General features: G+C 39.7%; 1 protein-coding gene across 1 annotated transcript in view; it reads left to right on the plus strand.

Annotated features, from left to right (window-relative positions):
• Window positions 1–22,907, plus strand: part of TENM1 (teneurin transmembrane protein 1) — a 776,438-nt gene that overhangs the window by 692,022 nt on the left and 61,509 nt on the right. Inside the window, exons 19-23 of the mRNA XM_066559708.1 lie at window positions 6,876–6,995; window positions 8,746–9,007; window positions 11,498–11,765; window positions 17,053–17,196; window positions 21,792–22,041. Coding sequence (XP_066415805.1) covers window positions 6,876–6,995; window positions 8,746–9,007; window positions 11,498–11,765; window positions 17,053–17,196; window positions 21,792–22,041 — 1,044 coding nt within the window. The remainder of the gene's footprint in view (window positions 1–6,875; window positions 6,996–8,745; window positions 9,008–11,497; window positions 11,766–17,052; window positions 17,197–21,791; window positions 22,042–22,907) is intronic.

The following is a 22,907-nucleotide window of genomic DNA, read 5'->3' on the forward strand; positions in this document are numbered from 1 at the left end:
TATTGAGAATTGCAATTTAATTATTTAACCAGGAAAAAATTGGGGATACCTGGGTAGCTGAAAATTTTTCGCCATTGCTCATAAAATATTTAGGAGGATAGCAAACTTTCAAGTCCCAACAGCTGAGAATCTTGTGTTAATTGTCTGATTGGTGGAAGTGTCCCACCAACACACTCTACTGCTCTTATTAACAAGACTGGCTGTTCTGGAAGGTAAGTTGTTTCATACTTGTAAAATCAGCAGAGGAAGTTCAACCCTTCCCACTGTGCATATGTAATGGCAGGATCCAGAAGGACAAATTGGATTCACATCTGCTGTCTTCAGTCACATTTCTGCCCAGTACAATTTGATCAGTATTTACAGTGCAATTAATTTATTATGTGTTACATAATTTAAAAACTTCCTTGGTTTTGCTACACCTTTATGAAGCAGTGTGGAGTTTACTACTTTGTGCTGCAGGTTATCATGCAAAGAGTGGAGTGATCCCTGAGTGTTTGTGAGATTGGCTTTGCCCTTTAACAGGAAGGAACTGTGCAGCAGGAAAAGGGCACTTACTTGCTCAGAAAGCCTGGTAACACATATTTTCTTGAACATTTGAAGTAAAGGGGCATATAAGTTTTTATGCTGCAGTTCACTTGGGAAGCTATAACTTACATGCTGACAAAGAGATCCACAAATCATCCACATCACCTGACTGTTACCCTGTCAACTAGGCCTCTGCACTAGATAAACCATGTTCCAGTAATAAGCATATAAGAATTTTTTATTTTCACACTACACAGCACTTAGTTTACGACCTCAACGCAATCCTGCACACAAATTCAGTGCACTTTTTTCTTCAGCATTAATTTTTAATAAAGTAGATTTGTAAACAGTCATTATTGATCTGAAATACCTAAACATTTAATCACTATCAATAATGTAACAGGATGTTATAAATATGTAGAGCAATAGGCCATGAAGATGAACTGCATGAGAAGCACCCACCTGCCACTAGTGGGTCTCCTGGACTGTTGCACTTATGAATGAGGCCACTGTACTTGGGCCAGGGTCCTTGGCTGGCTCTGTGTGCAGTTTAAACCAAAATTCGCCACTGAAAAATTTTCCTCATCAAAATGCCTCACAGTGGGGAGTTTCCAAAGAGGAGGTGAGTGCTCAAGTTGCCTGCACAGTGTTCTGTGACACTGCAAATGTTAGCAGCCAGATTGTACATAATCCCATCAACGTGCTTTTATAGATATAAGGAATTGATCTTTTAAAGCTATCATTGATGGGATTTAACTTGGATTTAAAAGCTGTTTCTGAGTATTTCATTTCTTTACTCTGTTACCTGCCATGCCTTTGAAGACTGAAGAGTAGTGAAGTTCCTTGTGGGAGCAGCAGCCCACCCTCACCATGGCTTCTGACTTCCTGCCACTGAGGAGTAGGACTCTGCTGGAATTGGTGTATCACTGACACCCCAGATACCATTTCCTCCCACTGTAGAAAAATTCATAGCTGCTTTGAGAAGGTCATTGAGATTCAGATGGGGGTGGCTGCATCTTAGGAGTCAGGGCAGTGCCTGGAGACTCGTGCTGTGCTGTGTCTCCTGAGGTTTGTCAACATCAATCTGCAATGTACTGGGCACCCCAAAGGGTTCCTCAGTCCACACTTTGCTTGATCCTTGAGTCTTCCAGGCTGTTGAAATATTGTTCATCCAGAAGTTAAATGTTATTAAAAACTGCCAGAATTTTACTCAAGGATGAGAGATAAGCAGGGTTTTGGAAAGAGGCAATAGCTAAACTGTGGTGCTTCTGTTCAGAAATCTTCCTCTGACATTGCCAATCTGACTGTCATCTTGCGTCGGTTCTTCTCCTGGGAATTAAGATTACTGAAAAAAATATAGAAAGACAACTGCTGCTACACTAAAAAAATATCAGAAATCTGTGATCCAGCCTATCTGCAAAGAATGCTTGAGGGGCTTTAATCTCCTTTGGACTGTTGCTAAAAAGGTTGTGTCTAGGCAGATGATATTAACTCATGGCTGCCTGCAATGGCACTGATTTTATAGCATTGGTGGTTCAGCATGAAAAGTTGGAAGGACTGGATGGAATAGTGGCATGTATTTATTTCAGAGTACTGCCATCCATTCCCACTGGTGCTCCAATTTTGCAAAGCCCTATCTGCCTTTTTTTTTTTTTTCATTTCCCTTTACAAGACATCTCTGAGGCCATTAGGAGCATTAAGGAAGAGTCATCTACCCAGTGTTTTCAGTCTTCTGATTCAAATGACATTGCACAGTGTTTTACTGTACCACAGGTCAGTGGAACTCTAGTATGGGTGATGTTTGCATGAATCTGGCTGGAGACAAAATGATGTTGATTAGATCTTGGAAAGCTATCAAAAATAGTAAAGACTATCTCTGTCCTTCATACTTGGATGTGTTTGGTCTCTGCCATATCCTGGAATTTTCCAAATAATCTGAAATAGTAAAACTAGTTGTTCTGACAGCTGCTGAGACATCTCTCCCTCTGCATTTGCATCTTGGACTTCAGGTTAGGTCTAATATTTAATCATTTGGCCTTTACAGTACAGTCAGGATGTTGCTTGAGCCATGGCTAAATACTACACCAAAAATAATCTTAAGGGGCTACATGTTTGGAAAACATTTAACTTTCTGTTATGTCAAATCTGCGTCATATACGTTGGGTTTTTACAAACTCCCACTTGAACTGTGGCATGCTGAAAGGCAGATTAGAGGCGTTCTGGATAAATGGAAATGTACTTGCTTACATCAGGCATGGTTTTAACCTACTGCATGTAGCAGGGTGTAGCAGATTATAATGTTTTTGTCAACTTCTGTTCTCAGGAAGGTTTTTAGCTTGTTTGTTTGCTGAGGTTTTTTTTGTTTTAATGCATGCTGCAGGCAAGCTCTTTGACTCACTGTAAATTGCCCACGAAAAGGGTCCAGTGTATGGTACTGAATTAATTACCCTTCAAATGCTGCTTACAGCAACATTGTCAGCAGGAGGAAACGAATGTACCTCACTAGCCTTCAGCTTCATTTCTCTCATTGAAGATTTTAATCAGAAATGTAATATAGTAAATGACATCTTCTGGTAATGTGACACTTGCAAATTCACAAGCTGCTTGATAGAGTTCCATATCTGAGCCTAACGTCTCAGCCTGAGGTGATTATTGGAAACTTAACATGCAAAAAAATAGCAGGTAAGTAGCAGCAGAGCAAGGCAGAATGGCGGTAAAATAATAAAATACTTCACAAGTACTGAAAATACATCTGAAATTTAAACTTCTGTTCATATTTTACATTAGAGATGTCAAACAAACTGCCTGACAGCAGAGATCTGAGATCCACAGAGTAGTGAAGAGTAGTGAGTTCCTCAGTTGCTCGTGGAGTGACCCATGAAGCATTGACAGAGGAATTTTACTTTTAGGCCACCTGCAACCTGTGGGAATCTCAGCTTTCTCTCAAAAAGCCAACTGATCCCTCTGGAGTTGCAGATTTAGTGCAGCTTGCCAGGGGACTGGGAACATTTTTAATGCATTTGAAAACACTAAGGCAGCTTATCAGGGGCATGTTCTTGCCCAGCTTCACCAAATTAGAAAAGACATTTTTGCACTGACTTTCAAGTTAAAACAACTTGGAAAGCCTTAGGTCTGAGCTTATGCAATCATCACAAATAGGTGGCTGTTGGACAGATAGTACAAGTTATCCCCCATGAGAAAGCAAAGCAGGGCAGTCACAAGAGTGTGGAATAAGTCTTAGAGGCAGAAAGTACAGTGCATTGAGGAGACATCATGATCTTTAGAGGTTTCTCTGCTCAAATGAAGAGAAGCAGTGAGTGGTAGCAAGGCCTCCAGCTCATCTGGGAAGAGGATGGATGTTGAAGCAAGGAAGCGTGAAGTGGCAGCTGACTGTGAAGGGACATCACTGCAGGGAACATGCTCTAAAAGCTCTGTAAGGGAAGGAACTGAGGTGTGCTCTGAGCAGCAGAGCTGCAGGGAACATGCTCTAAAAGCTCTGTAAGGGAAGGAACTGAGTGAGGTGTTCTGTGAGCAGCAGAGCTGCAGGGAACCTGCCTGCCAGCATGCCTGGGGACGTGGGGTCTGCTCTGTCAGCTGCCAAGGGGGAACTGGCTGCAAGCTGGGGCTCTTGGTTACCTCCTGAGCCTTGGAGACTCGTGCTGGTCATGAAGGAAGTGAAAAATGTTTTCATAGCTGCAGTAACTGCCAGAATTAAAGCTAATTCTGATCAAATGCTTAGTCAAAGATTTAGTAGGTTCTGGTAATTCAAAAAGAGGCCAGAGAAGACTCTTCAACTCAGAGTAGGTCATAAAGAGACATTAAATAATGAGGACAAATGTAGGAGCACAGAGGCAGGCTTAGGACATTTAAAATCTAAGAGATTAGAAAGACAATTCAGTACAGATAAATGGAGAATAATGAGGTTTATGTGTCTTTATCACATACCATAAATATGTGTGGCTTGTAAAATATGATTTATAAAATGGAGAATGTTGAAATATAAGTCTCTTAATATTATTTAAGAATAATGGAAAGTAAAGTGAATAAGTAAAGGAAAGAAAGACCATGGATGGAGATTTTGATGAGCTTTTGTCGTACAAATCTGAGTGATAAAATATGAGGACAGAGTAGTGTCAGAAGACAGGTCTGTGTGGAATGAACAAACAGGAGTGCAAGATTAATGCAGTTAAAAGTGATTACTCCCAGGGGTCTCACTCTCACACCAAAGTGTGTTGTAAATATATGGAGTGCATTAATAAAGGTATTAGAAAAGAAAATGCAAATCTGTTATGTTAGAAATACAGGAAAATAATATAAACAAGTATTTTTTTGCTCTAAGAAATCAGAGTAATTGGACCTGGCTATGTTCTTTTGAGTGAGTCTGTTGAGACAAACAGGAGCTCAATTGCCTTCAGTGGAGCAGCAGATTTTGGGCCACAAATAGAGCCACAAACCATTTACTTCATGTAGGAAACAAAACAGGTGATAAGTCAGAACTCTTGTTTTGCATATTAGCAGTAATGCAGCATCTCCCATTCCTCTAGGATTTATCAGCATCTTTTCATGGCCTGGGAGCATGGAATTCCTATTAGCAACTGTGGTGAATGCTGTAGTGGCAAAGAGGTTAATTTTTACCAGTTGTGTTTTCTCAAGTCATAGTCAGACGGGTTTGATGATATCATGGTGATAAATCAGTGTCCTGTTAGTGGCTTGGGAGAATGGGATCTTAAGAAGCAAGTCAAAATTTTCAGAAATTTATGTTCTCCAATTTCTGCATATGATTTCATTGGATCATGGTCAATTAATCTCTCTAGGTATATTTTTAAAATTCATACGTAGACTCCTAAATTATTTTTGCCTGAGGAGCTATTAAGTTTTTTCCTTTAGATCACATATTCACTGTGCAGTGGATGTGTCTGTTGAGGTTTGCCACAAATTTTCAAGTTGAGAAAGAAACATAACAATGCCTACATTTATGCTTGTCATTTATATCGAGTAATTAATGCCAGTTCACTTTATAAGTATTGCGTTGGTTTTGACCCTAAATGTCTTAATGTTAGCAAAAGACTTCTGCATACACTGTTCACTTCATTATCTCAAACTGCAGTTCCAGGAAATAACTGCAGTAGTTCCATGAGTTTCCAGGATCTGGGTTGGTTCAGCCAGTGGAGGTGTGGTGTAGCTGACAGCCCAGAGCAAAATTCCCGGGGGGAATTTCAGTAAAATGTAACTGTGTAAACCCTTAGAAAATCCCACTGGGTCCTAATCTACATCATAAGGATATTTTATGTCTTATTTCTCATCCTTAGGAGACTTGATTGCTGTATGTTTCTTTATTCAGAAAGGTAAAAGGCTAAAGCTAAGAAAAAGAGTAATTTCTTCACCATTTCTGTGACTAAGGTGAAAGCAATGGTCTGAAAGTACAGCAGTGGAAGTTCAAATTGGACAGAACTTACCATGAGTAGAGCACTCATGCAGAGGCATTGGAATGGGTAACTTGGTGAGCTTATAGAGTTAGACAAGCATCTGTCTGGACTGATGTAGGCATAGTTGATCTAACCCGAGGCAAAGGAGTGGACAAGATAAAGTCTTGTATTTCCTTTCAGCTCTCATTTTCTATGACTCTGTGATCCTGTTAGCCTCTGATTAGACACACTTAGTAATGAGTTCACTTTCCTGTCCATTGACTTTGATGTCTTCTGCTGTGCTGCCATGTTCCACCCTCTTCACTGGAATGTGAGGATAAAGTGGAAAGTGGGTGCAAGTCAATGCATCCCGGAGGGAATTCAGAATAACATCACATGTGATGGGGGATGGAGAAAAATGTATGTTACACTTGATTAGGCACCCTGTGAATTTACCTGTATAACTTTCTGAAGTTCGGTGAAGCCCGTGCATCTCACTGCTGCCTTATCACATTAGTTCAGCTTTTTTCTAATAGACAGCAATGCCCTATACCTAGCAGCGGAGAATGAGGTTTCATTCTCTCCTTTCACAAACCATCACTCCCTAGAGCTGCAGCCAGCTAAATCACACTATCAGTGAAACCTTTGCAGTGCCATTCAGTGGCAGAGCAAATAGTACCCTAAAATATGTGAGGAAACAGGAACATATTCTCCTCATACCAATAGTTCATGGGAGAGTCTGTGTGTCGTCCTTATGAGAGAATGCTTTTTCAAATTAATGTTTTGGGCTTGTATGACTTCTCTTCCAAAAATCAGCAGTCATTCTGATATCAGAGTGGTGGTTCTGTCTGTTTGGGAGCAAAGCACAGCCCAGTTTCTGCAATCGATGTCTTTCTCACCCTCCTCATGTTTGTAACTTGTTGCCTTCTACTCTTCTTGTTGCAGACGGGCGTGTGTCATCCGAGGCCAGGTTGTAGCAATCGACGGAACACCTTTGGTTGGAGTGAACGTCAGTTTCCTGCACCACAATGAGTATGGATACACCATCAGCCGACAGGATGGCAGGTCAGGCTTTCATGTATTATCCTCCACTGGTTTAGGTTTGTGTGGTTAAGGCCATCTGCCAACTTCTATTCATGTACAGAATTTTCATAGACATCACAGTTCACAGTGTGGCTTGAGGATGACATCTGGCCGTCTGCTCTGGGAGCATAGTTGATTGGAGCTCTCTGTAGAGAAGGGACCAAAGAAAGAGAAGAAAAAAGCCTAAACTGCAACAAAACTACAGTGACATTCAAACTCCTGGAGTCAAAATGTGCCAGGTCTGCTGTAACAGTACCTTCTTGACATTGGAATATTTTTACAAGTCAGGTTTTCCAGGAAATATCCTGTCTTCTGCATTTTTTTTTTTTGTTGTAAAGTGTGAATCATCCGAGTAGTTTATTGAGGTGTCAGTGAAGTCAAATCCTTTAGTTGATCACCTGAGGCATACAAGGAAAAGTGGGAGCAGACTTTTTCCAAAGACAGATGGTTAAATTGCTGCTCCATAACCAGCCCTGGCTTCCCCTTCTTCCCCACCCTCACAGGTCTAAGTTCAGTTCTCAAAGCAGGTGAGGTTTCAATATATTCTATATTGCACTCCAGGGCTGGCCATCCATTTGCAATAGGGTCATGACTTGCTCCTGAACTTCAATTAAGCTCTTAAGGGCAGTTTAAGACTTCATCTTTCTTGCTGGATTGTGAATTACAAGAAATCTGAAGCTGTCTTCCAGCAGGGAAAAAGTGGTGCAATTTGTCACTGTTTCCACAATTATTTTTTTTGTTTGGCTTTGCCAATTTATAGAAGCAAGGAGTGTGCATATTTATTTCACCTGGGTTTATTGACTTTCAAATCACACTACTGAAAGTTAGTAATTATCATTTCCTCCTTACACTAGCCTGGATAAAGTTGTTGCATTAAAATATGCTACCTGTATTTTGCTGTGAATGTAATCGGTGTCATTTGGGAAATGTGATGAGATATGCATAATTAAGTCTGACTTCTTATCACAGTTTGTTACCATCAAAACCTCCATAGTAGATGCATTCAGTAATACAGAGAGTGAAGTAGCTATTTACATATTACCTTGTGTTGCCTGACTCTGGATGTCAGAAACTCTGGAAACTGAGACTGTACATCATACCTTCTATATCCCACTGTTTTGCAGCCCAGATGTGCCAAAGGTTCTTCACAGTTAGTTCCCAGAGGATCACCCTCCTTGTGTTCAAGAGCTCATCAGTTCTCAGTGCAATTAATCACCATCCTTCACAAAAATTTCATATCCTGTGCAGGGAGGTCATATGCTCAGTGTGCTCAACCTTTTCCTCCTGGTGCTTTTAGAAGAAGGGAAAGGGTTATGTTAATAGAGTTAAGGCCTAACAGGCTTTAAGCCTTCTTATTCTGCATGCTCTTCCTGCACAGATGATGAGTGGCATCCTTTTTCTGAGATAGGAATGTCTTTTCATATAAACCAAAACAACTGGGTTGATAGTTCTGTTACAGATGGCTCGCTGGTATTGATGCTAGTAGATAAATAGAGGGGAGAGAGGCCAAGTAACAGTGAAATTCTGTGTCTTGGTGTTGATGCATACAGGGAGAAAGCACACAGAGGTAAAGCTTCTTTGTGGATACAGGGAATGTGCACTTGAATGGTTTCACATACTAAATTAAGAGCTGTAATAACGAACATAGTTTTTGTGATGCATTGAAAGGTGTGGTAATGTGATTTAAAAGAAAAACAAAAAGAAACAAAACTATTTATTTTTTCTTTTTCAGTTTTGACCTTGTGGCTGTTGGAGGAATCTCTGTCACTCTAGTTTTTGACAGATCTCCTTTCTTATCTGAAAAAAGAACACTTTGGTTGCCTTGGAATAGATTTATCATTGTAGACAAAGTTGTAATGCAAAGAACAGAGTCGGACACACCATCCTGTGACATCAGTAGTTTTATCAGTCCAAATCCAATTGTACTCCCTTCCCCCTTGACAGCATTTGGAGGGTCCTGTCCTGAAAGAGGAACTGTTATTCCAGAACTACAGGTAATGAAAAGACTTCTAAATTAACAGTTTGGTCTGTTGCAGAACCAGGTTTAGACAATCTTCAAAGATAGTGAGCCAGTAACTGCTGTAATGCCACTCACTTGGCAGAATAGCACCAATGCATCTCTTTGGCACTGTTTAACAAGATTCTGTTGTCTCTATTCTTTCTTTACTTTTAATATTTAAAAGTATTTTATTTCTTACCTTCAAGTAGAAGAAAGTGGGGAATGCTAATATGAATTATTATTGAAATCCTGATTTGTTGGTAGTGAAGCACAAAACCATTCCTAGTTACAGATGAACTGTACAACTTCCAAACATCAATGTGAGACATGATGCTTTGAACGTTCCTAGGGGTGTTTCATCCATTCACAGCTTTATGTCAGATTCTTGGGTTTTATTACTTTAATTACTTATTGCCAAGGTAGAGAGCAATTTTAACATGATCTTTAGGACTTCTTTTTTAAATTTCAATATATTTTTTCTGGACTCTCTCTTAAGTGTTTAAAGTAATTTCTAATTAACGTTGTGAGTAACTGTTGTTTTACTTGGGACTTAAAAGACATTTGAGAGTCAAGCACACAACAAAACACAGCTCAGGTCATATTAAAGCCCTTAATTTTTAGTATGTTGTTTGAACACTTAGATTTTAAAGAGTATGACCTCTTCTGAGTTCTCTTTTAATTTCACTAAGCAAGCCTGGAAGATACTTTGGGGGGTACCTGTAGCCTCATAAAAGTGTTGCTACTTTATTCTACATATGAGACACCTCTGCTTGAACTGAATTATGTCTAAACACCTCCATAACTGTTATCATGCTTCATCCAGTTGATGGTCATAGCATTGCTTCACAGAATGTACTAAGTGAAACTAATGAACATAAATTAAGAATAAGTGCTGCACACTAGTAAGAAAAAACTGGGTCACAGTGCTCCACATGAGGTATGCCATGGTCTTTTTTGAACAGTGGGGTACTCAAAGATGCAGTCTACTCAGAAACCACTCCCCAGTTCTTTCCTTTTTTTTTTTGTCATTGGAGGTTTCATAGTGTTGAGTTTCATTGTATGGTTCTGGGAATTGAGCAAAAATTAACTGAGAATAATAGGAGACAGAGCTACATTAGCATGTATTAATGTGTGAGTATTCCTTCCTACTTTTTTATTAAAAAATGAAAAGGAATGTCAGATGCATGACAGAGAGGGCAGCTGGGATGTCAGCAGGAAAGAAGGGGAACTCTGCAAATCAGGAACAATAAAGGGAGCAGGATTTCCCTGGCAACACTACATTTCATATGTTGAAACGACAAGTGCTGGCAGGCCTCCAGCTGTACTGCAGCAATGCTGTGACAGTGATACTGTTGCAGTGTGTAAATAAAATTGGTTGAAAGTGAAGTAATCTATTGTTAAATAAGGAAAATTTTAAAACTGGAAAATATAAACAAAAGAGTTTGTCTTTTTCCAAGCGTGATGAATTTAACATTGTGACAGGTTTATTCTTTAGTACAGAAATGCACAAACATCATTAACCTTGTTAAGCACAGTCTAGTTTTCAGGTGGCTTTTGAGTGACTGTGGTAGCATCCTCCAAGAAGCTGTTCTTGTCTCTTGCCTGTTCTTCCTCACAGTCTGTCCCAGAACAGCTCTTTTCTCTCAGGAGCTAAATCCCTTTTTGTACCTCCAAGGCCCACATCATTCAAAAGGTCAAGAACAAATTTCTTTTTTCACCTAACAAGCTCAGAGCCTTTGCAGTCCTCGTGTGGCTGAGGGCTCATCTCCACTGCAGTGGGAATCGGTACCAGCCCGCAGTGGGCATATCCAAGCTTGCTTTAATCCAGGTGGTTCAGACAGCAGCACTGAGAGCAGGGCCCTGGGATTTGAGTGCACTTGCACTCCCTGGGGACTTACCTGTGAGCAGGGTGACTCTGTTGCTCAGGCTGTTTGATCCTCACTGCTGTGTCTTCCCATTAGCTTGCTGGTTCCTAATGCTGCTCCTTTATACACCGTGCCTCTTCTTGCTGGAGCTTGGCCTAACTGCACAGATGGTTTAGCAGGAAGGTTTTTTTTCTTTCTTAACACTCCCCAAGTTAAAGTTATTGTCTCCAAAGCAAGATAGTATCTTTACATCACAATGTATATGATAGAAGGCGTGTGAATATTTAAAAAAAATTTATTGTATTCCAGTTAAGAGCGCTTATTAAGTAAACCAAGTATAAAGACAAGGTAAAGCTGTGCAGCTTATATGTAAGAATATATGTGCATGGATGCAGTATTTGCTCCCCAGTAGATAAGAATAAAGCATCAGAGGAAGAGCAGGGTCTGATGTTGGACATTTTGTCGTGTCCCTGACTACTGCATTGCTGAAATAAACCCAGTTGTTTCAATGGTGCTGTGTTCACATCATAATTGTGAAACGTGAAATAATTACCTTGTCTTAGTGTTACAATTTTTGCATTTTTCTTGGCTGTAGATACAATGATGTGTTTTTTTCCAAGGTGGTCCAAGAGGAAATCGCAATTCCATCAAGTTTTGTGAAGCTCAGTTATCTCAGCAGTCGGACACCGGGGTATAAAACTTTGCTGCGCATTATTCTGACACACACAGCCATCCCTTCTGGAATGGCCAAAGTCCATCTGATCGTTGCTGTTGAAGGTCGTCTGCTTCAGAAATGGTTTCCTGCTGCAGCCAATTTGGTGTACACGTTTGCCTGGAATAAGACAGATATATATGGACAGAAGGTTTCTGGTCTGGCTGAGGCAATGGGTATGTACAATCACCTTGATGTAAGCAGAAGCACTCACATACATCAAGCCAGGAAAATATGGCAGATAAATTTTGTTGCTGCTCCGACATTCTTTTAAATCAAATGCCTCTTTAGCTAAAGTCACTGAAGTGACTTGTATGATTTCCCAAGAACATATATTTTCTTGTTCTTCCAATGTCATCTTTCTAATTTAATCAATTTGAAAATTCCTTTTTCCCTCAGAGAATGGTTATGTACTAATGGCATTATATTCAGCTGTCTCTGTTTTTGAATGTTACTCTGAATATGACCTTTGGTGTGTCATTGTTTCTGTCATTTTTTGACTGTGACATTTAAAATGTCATTTCCACTTAGGGTTTGCAAAATTCTAACTTTTGGGCATCTTTTCTTACTACGTTTCATGTCCCCAATAGTTGAAACTAATTGATTTGTTGTTTAAAGATGTTTATCCAAAAATCATCATGTTTCATAGGCTTTGTTCAGCAAGCAGCACAGGCTATTCTGAGAATTGCTACAAAAGTGCTGTCTGTGCAAACACATTTTATTTAGCCAGCATTTTTTTTTCATTAATTTCATTATTTGTTTTTGTAAGGGCTTTCTATTTTTTAATTCAATTTGATGTTATGTTGTTTAATGGACTGATAGATGCTTTGTATTAGAATTCCTTACTTTACAAGCAAAGCTTAGAATTGTGAATCAACCCCATTCACTTTGGTAGCAGTTCTGTTTTCTTTTTTTTAGGGCAATAATAAGCAGCAGCACTGGCACATCAGGCTGTCAGGCAAGAGTAGCAGGGGTGACAGAGCTGTGCACCCTCTCAAGGAATCTGCTTCATTCCACATTGAAATGCTGTTCTGAGGGGCAGCCAGGAGCTTCCTTCAGGACCTGTTGTGTTGTCCATGAAGAGTGGCCTGTGCAGAGGCAAAAGGTGCCAGCCAGGCTCTGCAGCTCCCAGGGCTCTGGTGTGTGTCAGTGTTGCTGTGTGCTCCCAGACAGGTGGTCTGGGACGTGGCTCTGTGGGGAGGCAGTGGGGAAAATGAGCATTTCAGCATTTTCCTTGGCATTTCTTCCCTGAGAATGATGCAGGCATAGACAGACAGGGATGTCCATGATGGGTTATGAGACCAAGCTGTGCAGTGTGATTACATAATGCAATATGCTAAGGAAAAGGTCAGATGAAGGTTTTCCTAGAGCTGTGGTCCTGCTGTCTCCTTGACCCCACACAACACAAGCTGCTGCCTACAGGGACAGTCCCACGTTCTCTCCTTACCCTTGGGCCACCACTCACATCCATTTGATCATGAAATGAGCCAGATCAGGAACAAATTCAGCTGAAAACTGAAGCAACCAAGGAATAAGTGATACATTTTTGGCTTCATTAGTTTCCTGATCTGCTATGAATGCTCATGCAGAAGCTCAGGTCTTCTCATTCCAGCTGTAGCTCACATACTGCATTGGCCTAAAGGAGCCCAAACTCCAACCTCAGAAGACTGACTCCCCAACTTTTTCCTGAGGTCAGTCAGGTGCTGGCACTGACACCAAGGTTCTGAACATCCCATGTGTGGTGTGTGGCAAGGAACAGCAGTGCCCTTCTCAGCCTCTTGAGATACAAGAGACCCTGTGAGAGGGCAAATCCAGCCTTGTCCCATTGCTGATACCAGTTCCTTTTGTTTTTGCAGCAAAGGAAGGTATCAGGTGAGTTGTTGGCACATATTTGTGCAAATCCACAAATAAAAAATATTCCAGCTTCCCCTTTGGCATTGCCATGGGTGATCAGGCAGGACCAGGTGGGTCACAGGTGCCACCTGGGCCTTTCCTCAGCACAGCTGTGTGTGCCCTGTATCCAGAGGCTGTCACTGTCTCATGTTTGAGAGGGAGCAGTTGACTACACTGCTCTCACTGCATCATCTAAGAGTCCTCTAATGATTGGGAAGTCCAGTACATAGCCAGAATTTAAAACATTTTAATTCTAATACATAGCATCTCATGAAATGATACTGTAGTTAGTTTCCCAAATTAGGAGTAGATGAGCTTCATGTGTTTAAATATGAATAAAGCTTGCACAATAGTGCTGGGTAACAGCTATTAAATTATTTAATTGGTGCTTAATTTTTTTTTCTTTTCCTTAAAGTTAGGTTAATTATGCTTCTTTCAAAATAGAAGCAAAAATCTTGATATTTTAAGTGCATTACTCGCATGCTTTGTTAGATTCCAATAAAGCTTTATTTAATTTGACACACTGTGGTTACTCAGGGACCTTTATCTGCATGCATTATATGAATTTTTGTCAAAATAATTTCTTTTGTCAGTATATTACTAATATTTAATAATGCATTCTGTTCAGTTTTCATTTTAATTAAATAAAATTGGAGCAGGTTGAAGTCTTAGAACTCAGGATTATAACCATCTGCTTTTGGTTTTCTGAATACTATAAACGTCTATATTTTTCTTTGGGGTTATTGACAGCACTGATCACATAACCAGTTACAGAAAACAAGACTTTCTGAGCATATTTCTGCATGCAAATGGTTCTGTTTAAACTTGCTGGAGAAATGTTTGCTGGCATGTGTCCAGTCCCCAAAAGAGGCCATTTTCTCAGAGTAACAACTGAGATGACAAAGCAGCATTTTTTATTCTGAACCAATAAGCATCATGTGAATATTGACACATAAAAGTTTGGGGGTAAAGTCTATGTCCCCTTGTAATCTAACACAGGAAAAGGATTTCAGTCAAATCCTCAATAAATGCTCCTGTGAACTCCATAGAGACTCGTGCAAATCCCTGCATCCCACACAGCAGCACTGAGGGGACTGAAAGGATGAACTCTCTTGGGGATGAGCATAAATGAGCTCTCCAGCAGCCCTACCTGGTGCTGTGGTTGCATTTTATTCATTGTCGAAAGAAGATGGATGCAGATAAGTACAAATATTTCAGGGGAGGTTGAAGTCGAGGTTACTGTCCTGGTTAATTGTGTCTTTTATGTCTTAAGCTCTAGGTCTGGCACTGATTATTCTTACTAGTTGTATGAAAAGAATTGGGTTTTGATACAGATGGTCAGTAGATCTTTTGAAATCCATTTTGAGACTGCAAGGAACACTACTTGCTGACTCTTAAAATCTAAAGCCATAGTTACTCAAGTTCACATTTATACAGTGAAATCTCAGTCACCTCAAATCTGCTATAAATTAATTGGACCAGAAAGTAACTACCCACAACGAGGGTAAGCTGGCCAAGATTTTAGTTTCAGTTACAAAATTACATTTCTCAAAACCTGTGCCTAACAGAATACTTCTCACTTGGCACTGTAATCATCCTACTGACTTTACCAGTGTTATGCTTTGCCTTGATTACTTGGCTTGCAAAATGACTGATAGGAAGTTTTCATGGGAGTAACACCAGGACTTCCAGTTAGATGGATCAGGAGAACCCTGGTCTAAGATCACAGAGATATTTCTTTTTGGAGCACAGAGCATAGGTGTCTTTCATAAATACGGGTAAATTCACATAGAAACCTGGTTGTAGACACACAGAGTGTAGTCCATATGTGTCTCACTGATGAGAGGGGACAAAATGACAGCTATGCACAGTAAGAGAGCAGGGAGCAGTGAACTTCTAAGGGGGTGATACAACCCCTGGAGAGTATTTGGCAGCTCAGAAACGTCAGATGTAGGCAGGGAAAACTGAGGTTTACAGAGTTAGCTCCAACCCTGGTAACGATGCCCCAGTGGATCCATGGGCCCAGATTCCAGGCTCTGTAAATTGTTATCCCTCCCTTGCCCAGCTCTCAGCACGGTCCCTCCCAGGAGCTGCTAACTGTGCAGCTGTGTGTCCCTGATGGGTCCCTGAGCCAGGCTGAGGGCTGTGTTGAAGGACAATCACAGCTGACCCAGGATTGAATGTGTTAAGCACATGAACGGAGGAAAAATTTTCATGTGTAGGTGGCAAATGTGAGGTTGCTTCAGAGGAAAAATCTGCCCTTTATCTTCTCTCTGCATTAACACCTAGAAAATAGTGTGCTTGGTTACTGAACCCTTCTGACTCATGCCAGCACAGGATGTGGCTGCCCTGGAAGTTCCCTGCCCTTTCTTGGGCTCTCAGCTCAGAGTGAACCCAAAAGCTTTGCTGGTGTTGGTTGTAAGAGCTCCTGTAACAGAGGAATTGGACCAAGTGGCTGCTGGACCCTCAAACTGAAACCTGTAATGTTTGAAATGTACCATATTTACAGTACTTAAGGAAATGTGATCTTTACAAGTCAGAGTTCTGCTGCAAAAACAGGTTCTTTCTACTAAAATGGTGAAGGAGCTCTAGGGCTGTTACTGTAAGGAACAGCTTTCAGTTTGCCATAAAACATTTATCTTACAAACAGAAATGTTCCCTGTTAGAGCTGGTCAAAATATTTTGGTTGTATACAGTAATGGAATTTAGGTGGTATTAAAACTATTTATGGTTAAAGTAAAATATATCTAAAGCTGTTACATAGAAAAAGTGAAAAGAAACTATTAAAAATGTTTAATTTTTTTTTTATTTTCTATTTTAAAATCTTTTTTTAAACATTTCTATTTTGGAAAGATTGAACTATTTCAGTATTTCCTAGATCAAATTATGGAATTTGGTGTCAAAAAATTTTTCTTCCTTTATTAATGGATTTCACTGAAATCTAGTAAAGTTAGAGATATATAATTTTTTTGAAAGTTTGGTATGTTAGAAATACCAAAAAGTAGAAGTTTTGTTTTGTTTTATGGAAACTAAAGGAAAAGGATTGTAATCAATTTGAGTTCCCAAGACCCACCATCCTTAGGGAAATTCAAGATTTTTCATCAGGTATTTTGGTAATATGCAAGCTTGTTAAGATAAATGAGTAATTCTAGAAATGTTCAGCTTGTCAATCCATTTCTGCCTAACTATAATTTTTATAGTCTGCAAACAAATTAAAACCAATTTGTTTTAGCATGGATTCCTTTCTATTTAAGCTGTTATTCAGGTAATTAGCAGAAATGCAATAAACAATCAAGTCAGGAGTCACTGGAGGAGATTTGTAATCTTATGAAATCCATAACTGATACCACAAACTATTTTCTGCTTTGAAGCAGTAGTAACTATAGCTGTAATAACATTATAATCTTTTTAAACCCTTTTTTCAAAAAATACCGTACAATAACAATCAGGCAGAGGAAAATTAGTGGCATCATTACTTGACAGATGAATATCAAAACCTGGAATGTAAAAGTGCCTAGCAGTTCACAGAGGAAAAGGTAGACTGAGAGATCTTTAATTATTTGTTTGCAGTGTCGGTGGGATATGAATATGAAACATGTCCTGATTTTATTCTGTGGGAGAAGAGAACAGTAATCCTTCAAGGCTTTGAAATGGATGCTTCAAATCTGGGTGGCTGGTCTATAAACAAACACCACGTATTAAATCCACAAAGTGGTAAGTCCCTCCTTTATTAACTGCCCACACAGAAGGAGAATGCAAATTTTAAAGGAATTAATTGTTCAGATTTTAAGTGTTACACTTCCTAGTGTGTAATCCTCTTTGAAGGTGCACCCTCATGTATTAAGAGCTGAACTGTAAATGCCATGTGAAAGGATATTTTGAATGTTCTAGCTCTCAGGGTTTAGACATTAATATCACTGACTCTTGCAATTGTTAACACATTGTGGTCATTCAGATGGGAAAAGGGCAAACTAATTTGGGTTCATTCTCACCCAGCTGGTATAGAAGTGCCACATTTCAGGTCAGTCTGTAGTGTGTTACATTCCCAGTGAAGTGTCTTCACCCCTGATTCATCCTATGGCTGCCACCAGTTTGTTGCAGCCACAGCCCCAGGCAGACAAACCCTGCTTGATCATGGAGCAGCACTTCCAATCCCACACTGCCAGTCCCTGTACAGTTTTTGTGGCTCCCACTGTGTGCAGAAGCACAGTAACTCCCTCCTCAGTAAAAGCAATCCAACACATTTCAAACCATTAGTAAAACAAACTGTAAATGCTTTTGGTGTCATAACATTAACCCTGCAGAGATATTCTTCAGGCATGGAGGCTTGAATATTTTTTTCCCAGTGCTTTTATTTTACACCTGGGGAGATTTCTTTTCCTCTATGACCATCTGTGATCAGGAACTAGTGGGGCTGAATTATTAAAACAATTCTTGTAGATAAGTTATGGTAACTATATATGGTTTTGCCAATAAACTGATATCTCGTCCAGGAGAGGAGAAACTTGAGGTCATATTTTAGCACTTTATAAGTCAACAGAGTATTGGATTCAGAAAAGTTCTCTCAATTTGCTCCAGCTGAGAGTCAGTCCAATAAAATCTATTTCCATCTGCAAATTTCTGTTGATAAAAAGATGCATGCACAGATGTATGGCTCTCAAGTTTTACAAGTTCTGTTGCTGAATGCACAGCTACAGTATAAATATTCCAAATACAAAAGGTCAGATTTAGTTTGTAAATTATCTGGATTTCTGTTTTGATTTAAAATAGTTTGACATTTTAAACAGCAGTTCTTTCATTCCCTGTCTTATTGGTTTGTATAGATTGTCTCTTTTAAATGCCAGCTATTGACATTTAACAAAGAGAAATCTGACCTCAGTCAGCTGAGCCCCCAACTGTGAGTCCCATAGTCTGCTCCTTAGTGCCAATTTACCACTTGCATAGTTTAATTTCAAGACTAAATTGCTGGCAGTAACTCTAATTTATATGACTGTCTGATAACTGCAGTGGTTACTACCACAATTCACCCCATAGGCACTAACATGTTCTGAGATTTTGTAAAGTACACAATTATAATCCAAGCTGGGCTAAGCCATTGCTCTCCTGAGCACGAGGAGTGTGGTGACAAATTGCTTCCTGTCCCCATCTCAGCTGTGTGCCTGAGAATGCCAGAGAGCCCTGAGCTGTCAGCTCCAGGCCACCTCCTCTCAGATCAGCTGGGCTGTGCCCACTGCACTGATGGGGAATGTGCAGCTTCCTGCAGCTGCTCCTCTTCCTCACGTGTTCCCCCTGTGCTGGGCACCATCAAAGGTGAAGGCAGGGAAAGCTGCCAAACACCTTTACCCATCACCTGCAGACACAGGAGGGAAGGAGAGGGCATAAGGACATCTGACTTGAAATCCAGGGGCTGTTCTGCTTGCAGTTTGCATGTCAGAGCATCTCCAGCGAGGTGGCAAAGCCCAGGCTCAGGGGTGTGCCAGGGCTTCCTCAGGACTGTTACAGGCTTTGGGCACCCACACCTGGCTCATGTACAGAAGCTAGAAAAACAGCTAAGGGCAGAAAAACAATTACTATAACAAAGCTGGTGCACACCTACCAGACCAGCCTGTAGGTTCATTCATATTAAAGCAACAAAACAAAATAATGAACTGTGGTAACCAAAAGGATAAAAATAACTAGTGTGCTTCTGGTCTTACCTAAAAACAAGTGAACTGCACTTCCATTTCAGATATATAACATGGGCTTTAAATAAGGACAAGAATATGATTCAGACTAGAATTATGTATTTTAGACTTCTCTCCATGCCACCAAGACAGATATGAAAAGCATTGAGTAGCCTGCTTGAGTATGAATATATTAAGATTTTTCACTTTTTAATTAAAGCATCTCCTCTGTATGTATGAAGAACTGCTCTTTTTAGAAGGATGAAACTTTTATGATTTTGAAACACTGCCACTGGATTAACTACAGAAACATCATTGGAATATAACATGCTCTACTGCAAATTGCAATTTTATTTTCAAACTAAAAGTAGAAGCATTTTGCTCGATTTACTAGTCCTGAAGAGCTTATATCTAACTTCAGCTGTTAAGCCTGGTTGCCCAGTAGGTCTGCTACTGTGCACAACATTTCTGCTCAGAGCCAGGATAGATATGCTTCTTTCCCTCCCCATGAAGGTTGCTCAATTTTGAGAAGTTACAAAATAAACTGAGTTACAAGAAATAGATGCAATTTTACAGACTTGCCTTTCATAGTAATGTGGAAGTACATGTATTGACATGCAGAAACCTTAGCAAGTGAAAACTGTGTTCTACTGACAGATGTAAGGATTTACAAAAAGAAAGAAAAAAAATTCTGCCTGATTCCAGCAGAATTGATGTGAAATAACAAATACTGTTCCAATGGGGCTGTCACTGGAAGCTCAGTTCTTTTAAATGTATGCAGTTTAGCATCAGTCTGGCTGTTAGGTTAACAAAGGATCACATCCTGTTCTCAGCTGTACTCCTCTGCTGTTTTCCTACTTTCTTTTCCTCTCCAGTTTGGAGGTTTGATCACTTTTTAATTTGTGACATGATTACAGTTTAATGTTTTCTGGTACCAAGGTTTTTGTCAGTTTGGAAGATCACCAGGGCATTTCTCATAATCAAGAAGAAAACAGATACTGTAAGTATTAGCTCCTACACTGATGTCTTTTAAAGACACCTGTGTCTCATGAATACAAATGAATGTGGTATTAACCAATTTTTCAGGGTGTTATTTGAATTAAATTTTTTTTCTGATGGAAAAGTGGACTGATTCCATTTTATTTATCTGGTGCAAGGAGGAGTAGTTTTAGAGGAACTTTATGCTTTAAGGTAATTTCAACCCCAGTGGAACAGAGCATCAACTGAAATTAAAGCAGCAGCTCTCAAGCCTGATATTAAGCACACACATTTATTGACAGCAAAACATATTCTCCAGAGCCCTAATTATTTACTGGCATTTTTTAGAGGATGTTGAAAGATTACCTTAACATTGTAATTTCAGACAAAGGGCAGCATCTTCATTTCATAGTATTTTTATCCCCGGCATAAGAGAGAATATTGCCATTTATTTTACTGGAATATTTCCAGGATGCCTTTTTTTTAGCCATCATTCAAACAAATCTGTGCATTCTGTCCTCTATTGTTCCTAGATATTTTTTTAATATAATTCCCTTCAAAATAGCTTTGGCAACATTCAGTAATTTCCAAGGTGAATTTTATCTTCAGATTTACCTGAAAGTCACAAAAAATAGTTTTAAAAGAAGTTGGTAGAGACAATACATAAATACATTTGCTGTACTTTGGGAAAACTCAGACATGTCTCAACATGTACTTCCTACAGTGTCTAGAATATTCTCATTTCCCAGCAGGAGTCCTCCAGAAAGTAAATTCCCTTGTGTTTGTTCCTTTAATAGAGTCAATGTTCTGATGAAGTGCTGGGCCTTTCAAGGGAAATAAGAAATTTTGGACTAGGATCTAAAAGATCTGTTTGCAATAGCCAAATTCTTGGAATAACGTGTCATTTCAATGATACTTCTTAAATATATTACCACATTGTTACTTAAAATAAACACTATAGCTGTCAGCTTGAGAAAACACATCTTTGTACTAGTTCTGGTATCACCTACCTAGTAATTGGGAAGACTTTAAACAGTGTATGCTGCAGAGCAGTGCTAGAATAAACTGTTCTAGCCTTTATGGCAGACGGTAGGATATTGCTGGGAAGACACTGGTGCTTCACAATTGCTCCTTGACTCTTCACTTGGCTTTGCTGCACTTGGCACGATTTTCATATACCATGAAGGACTCACAGCTGAATTTGAATATTGATTTTGTACTGCCACTTGGTGCTCTTTTGTGAAAAATGCAGAGTAGTCCTGCTATTAATCTCCTTTAATTAAATATTCAAACTGCCTAAGAAATTCCTCTGCTACCTAATAAAAATTTATGAATAAAATGAATATTAAAGCAGTAATCCCCAAGAAATCAGATAGCACTGCAATTAGCAGTCAATTTGTTAGAGCATTAACCAACCATGAGTTTTCCTCCTGATGTTGGCTTTAAAATAGCCACTAGCCACTGCTGAACAAAATGGTGACAGTTAGCAAAATGATGAACAAAACTGGAAAAGATTAGGGGAACCCTGCGACTTTAAAATATCAGATGTTTGTTGCTATTTAGGTAATCTGGTTTTCTAGAGGATTTTGTAATCCAAACCTGCAGAATAGTTTAAATGCCATTCATTTGCTTATTTTGTCTCTGTTTTCTTCCCTCCCCTCCCTTTAGGAATTGTGCACAAAGGAAACGGGGAAAACATGTTCATTTCCCAGCAGCCTCCAGTCATCTCCACTGTGATGGGCAATGGGCACCAGAGGAGTGTCTCTTGCTCCAACTGCAATGGGCTTGCCCTCAACAGCAAACTCTTTGCCCCAGTTGCACTTGCTTCTGGGCCTGATGGAAGTGTCTATATTGGGGATTTCAATTATGTCAGACGGATCTTCCCCTCTGGAAATTCCATTGGTATATTAGAATTAAGGTAAAAAAATAATTGGCTTTCTCTGATCAGTGTGCATAATCCTGGCTGTGATATGCCTGTAAAAACTAGGGTGAGCTTTTATCTCTTGGGACTTGATGAAATAGCCACATGTAGTTGCTTTGAGGCCATGTATGTTATCAACTATCAAACCAACTTACCAGAAAACTTACACCTACTTGTAGTTATCACTTAAATAGGATGTTTTAAGTGGTCTGTTGAACAGGTCTTGCATAATGAATAATTGCAGAATTAATAAAGCTGATTTTTCTTCCTGTGAGGTTTTCCATACATTTTCTCCAATAGTTAAAATATATCATGATGCATATTTTTGAAGAAAGCTGCATAATTCCACAGCAAACATGCAGAGTATCATGTAAAGTCAAAGCACTGTGACTTACCATGTTTACAGTTAATGCAATTAATCCTCTCATGAGCAGAGGATGGAGCTCAGTTCAAGCAGGCAGGAGCAAACCTGGCATCTCAGACATGCCAGAGGCTGAGCCTGGGCTGCCCTTAATGACTCCCCTGTAATTATCACCTCAGTTTCCCTTTCCCTTTGAGGTACACAGGGGAAGGCAGGAAAGATTTTGGACATTAATACATGAAATTTGTCTTATTTAACATCCACCTAGCTAACATTTCTGGTGATGATTCTGTGTGCTGATGGTTCAGAATTCACTTGGCGATGTGTGGGCAGCGCAAAGGAAACATTTTGAGAGAAAGAAATACCGAGTAAGAGGATAAACAGTATTTTGTTAGTGGGATACAGGTCTGTGAGCAGTCAGGCAAAGAGCACAGTTCTGTCAGGGACTAACATTCCTTGTCTTTCTCTTTCCTTTTAAACCTGAACCAATCTGCCTTTCCAG

This window comes from Molothrus aeneus, chromosome 14 (assembly GCF_037042795.1).
Source record: "Molothrus aeneus isolate 106 chromosome 14, BPBGC_Maene_1.0, whole genome shotgun sequence".
NCBI classification, from domain to species: domain Eukaryota; kingdom Metazoa; phylum Chordata; class Aves; order Passeriformes; family Icteridae; genus Molothrus; species Molothrus aeneus.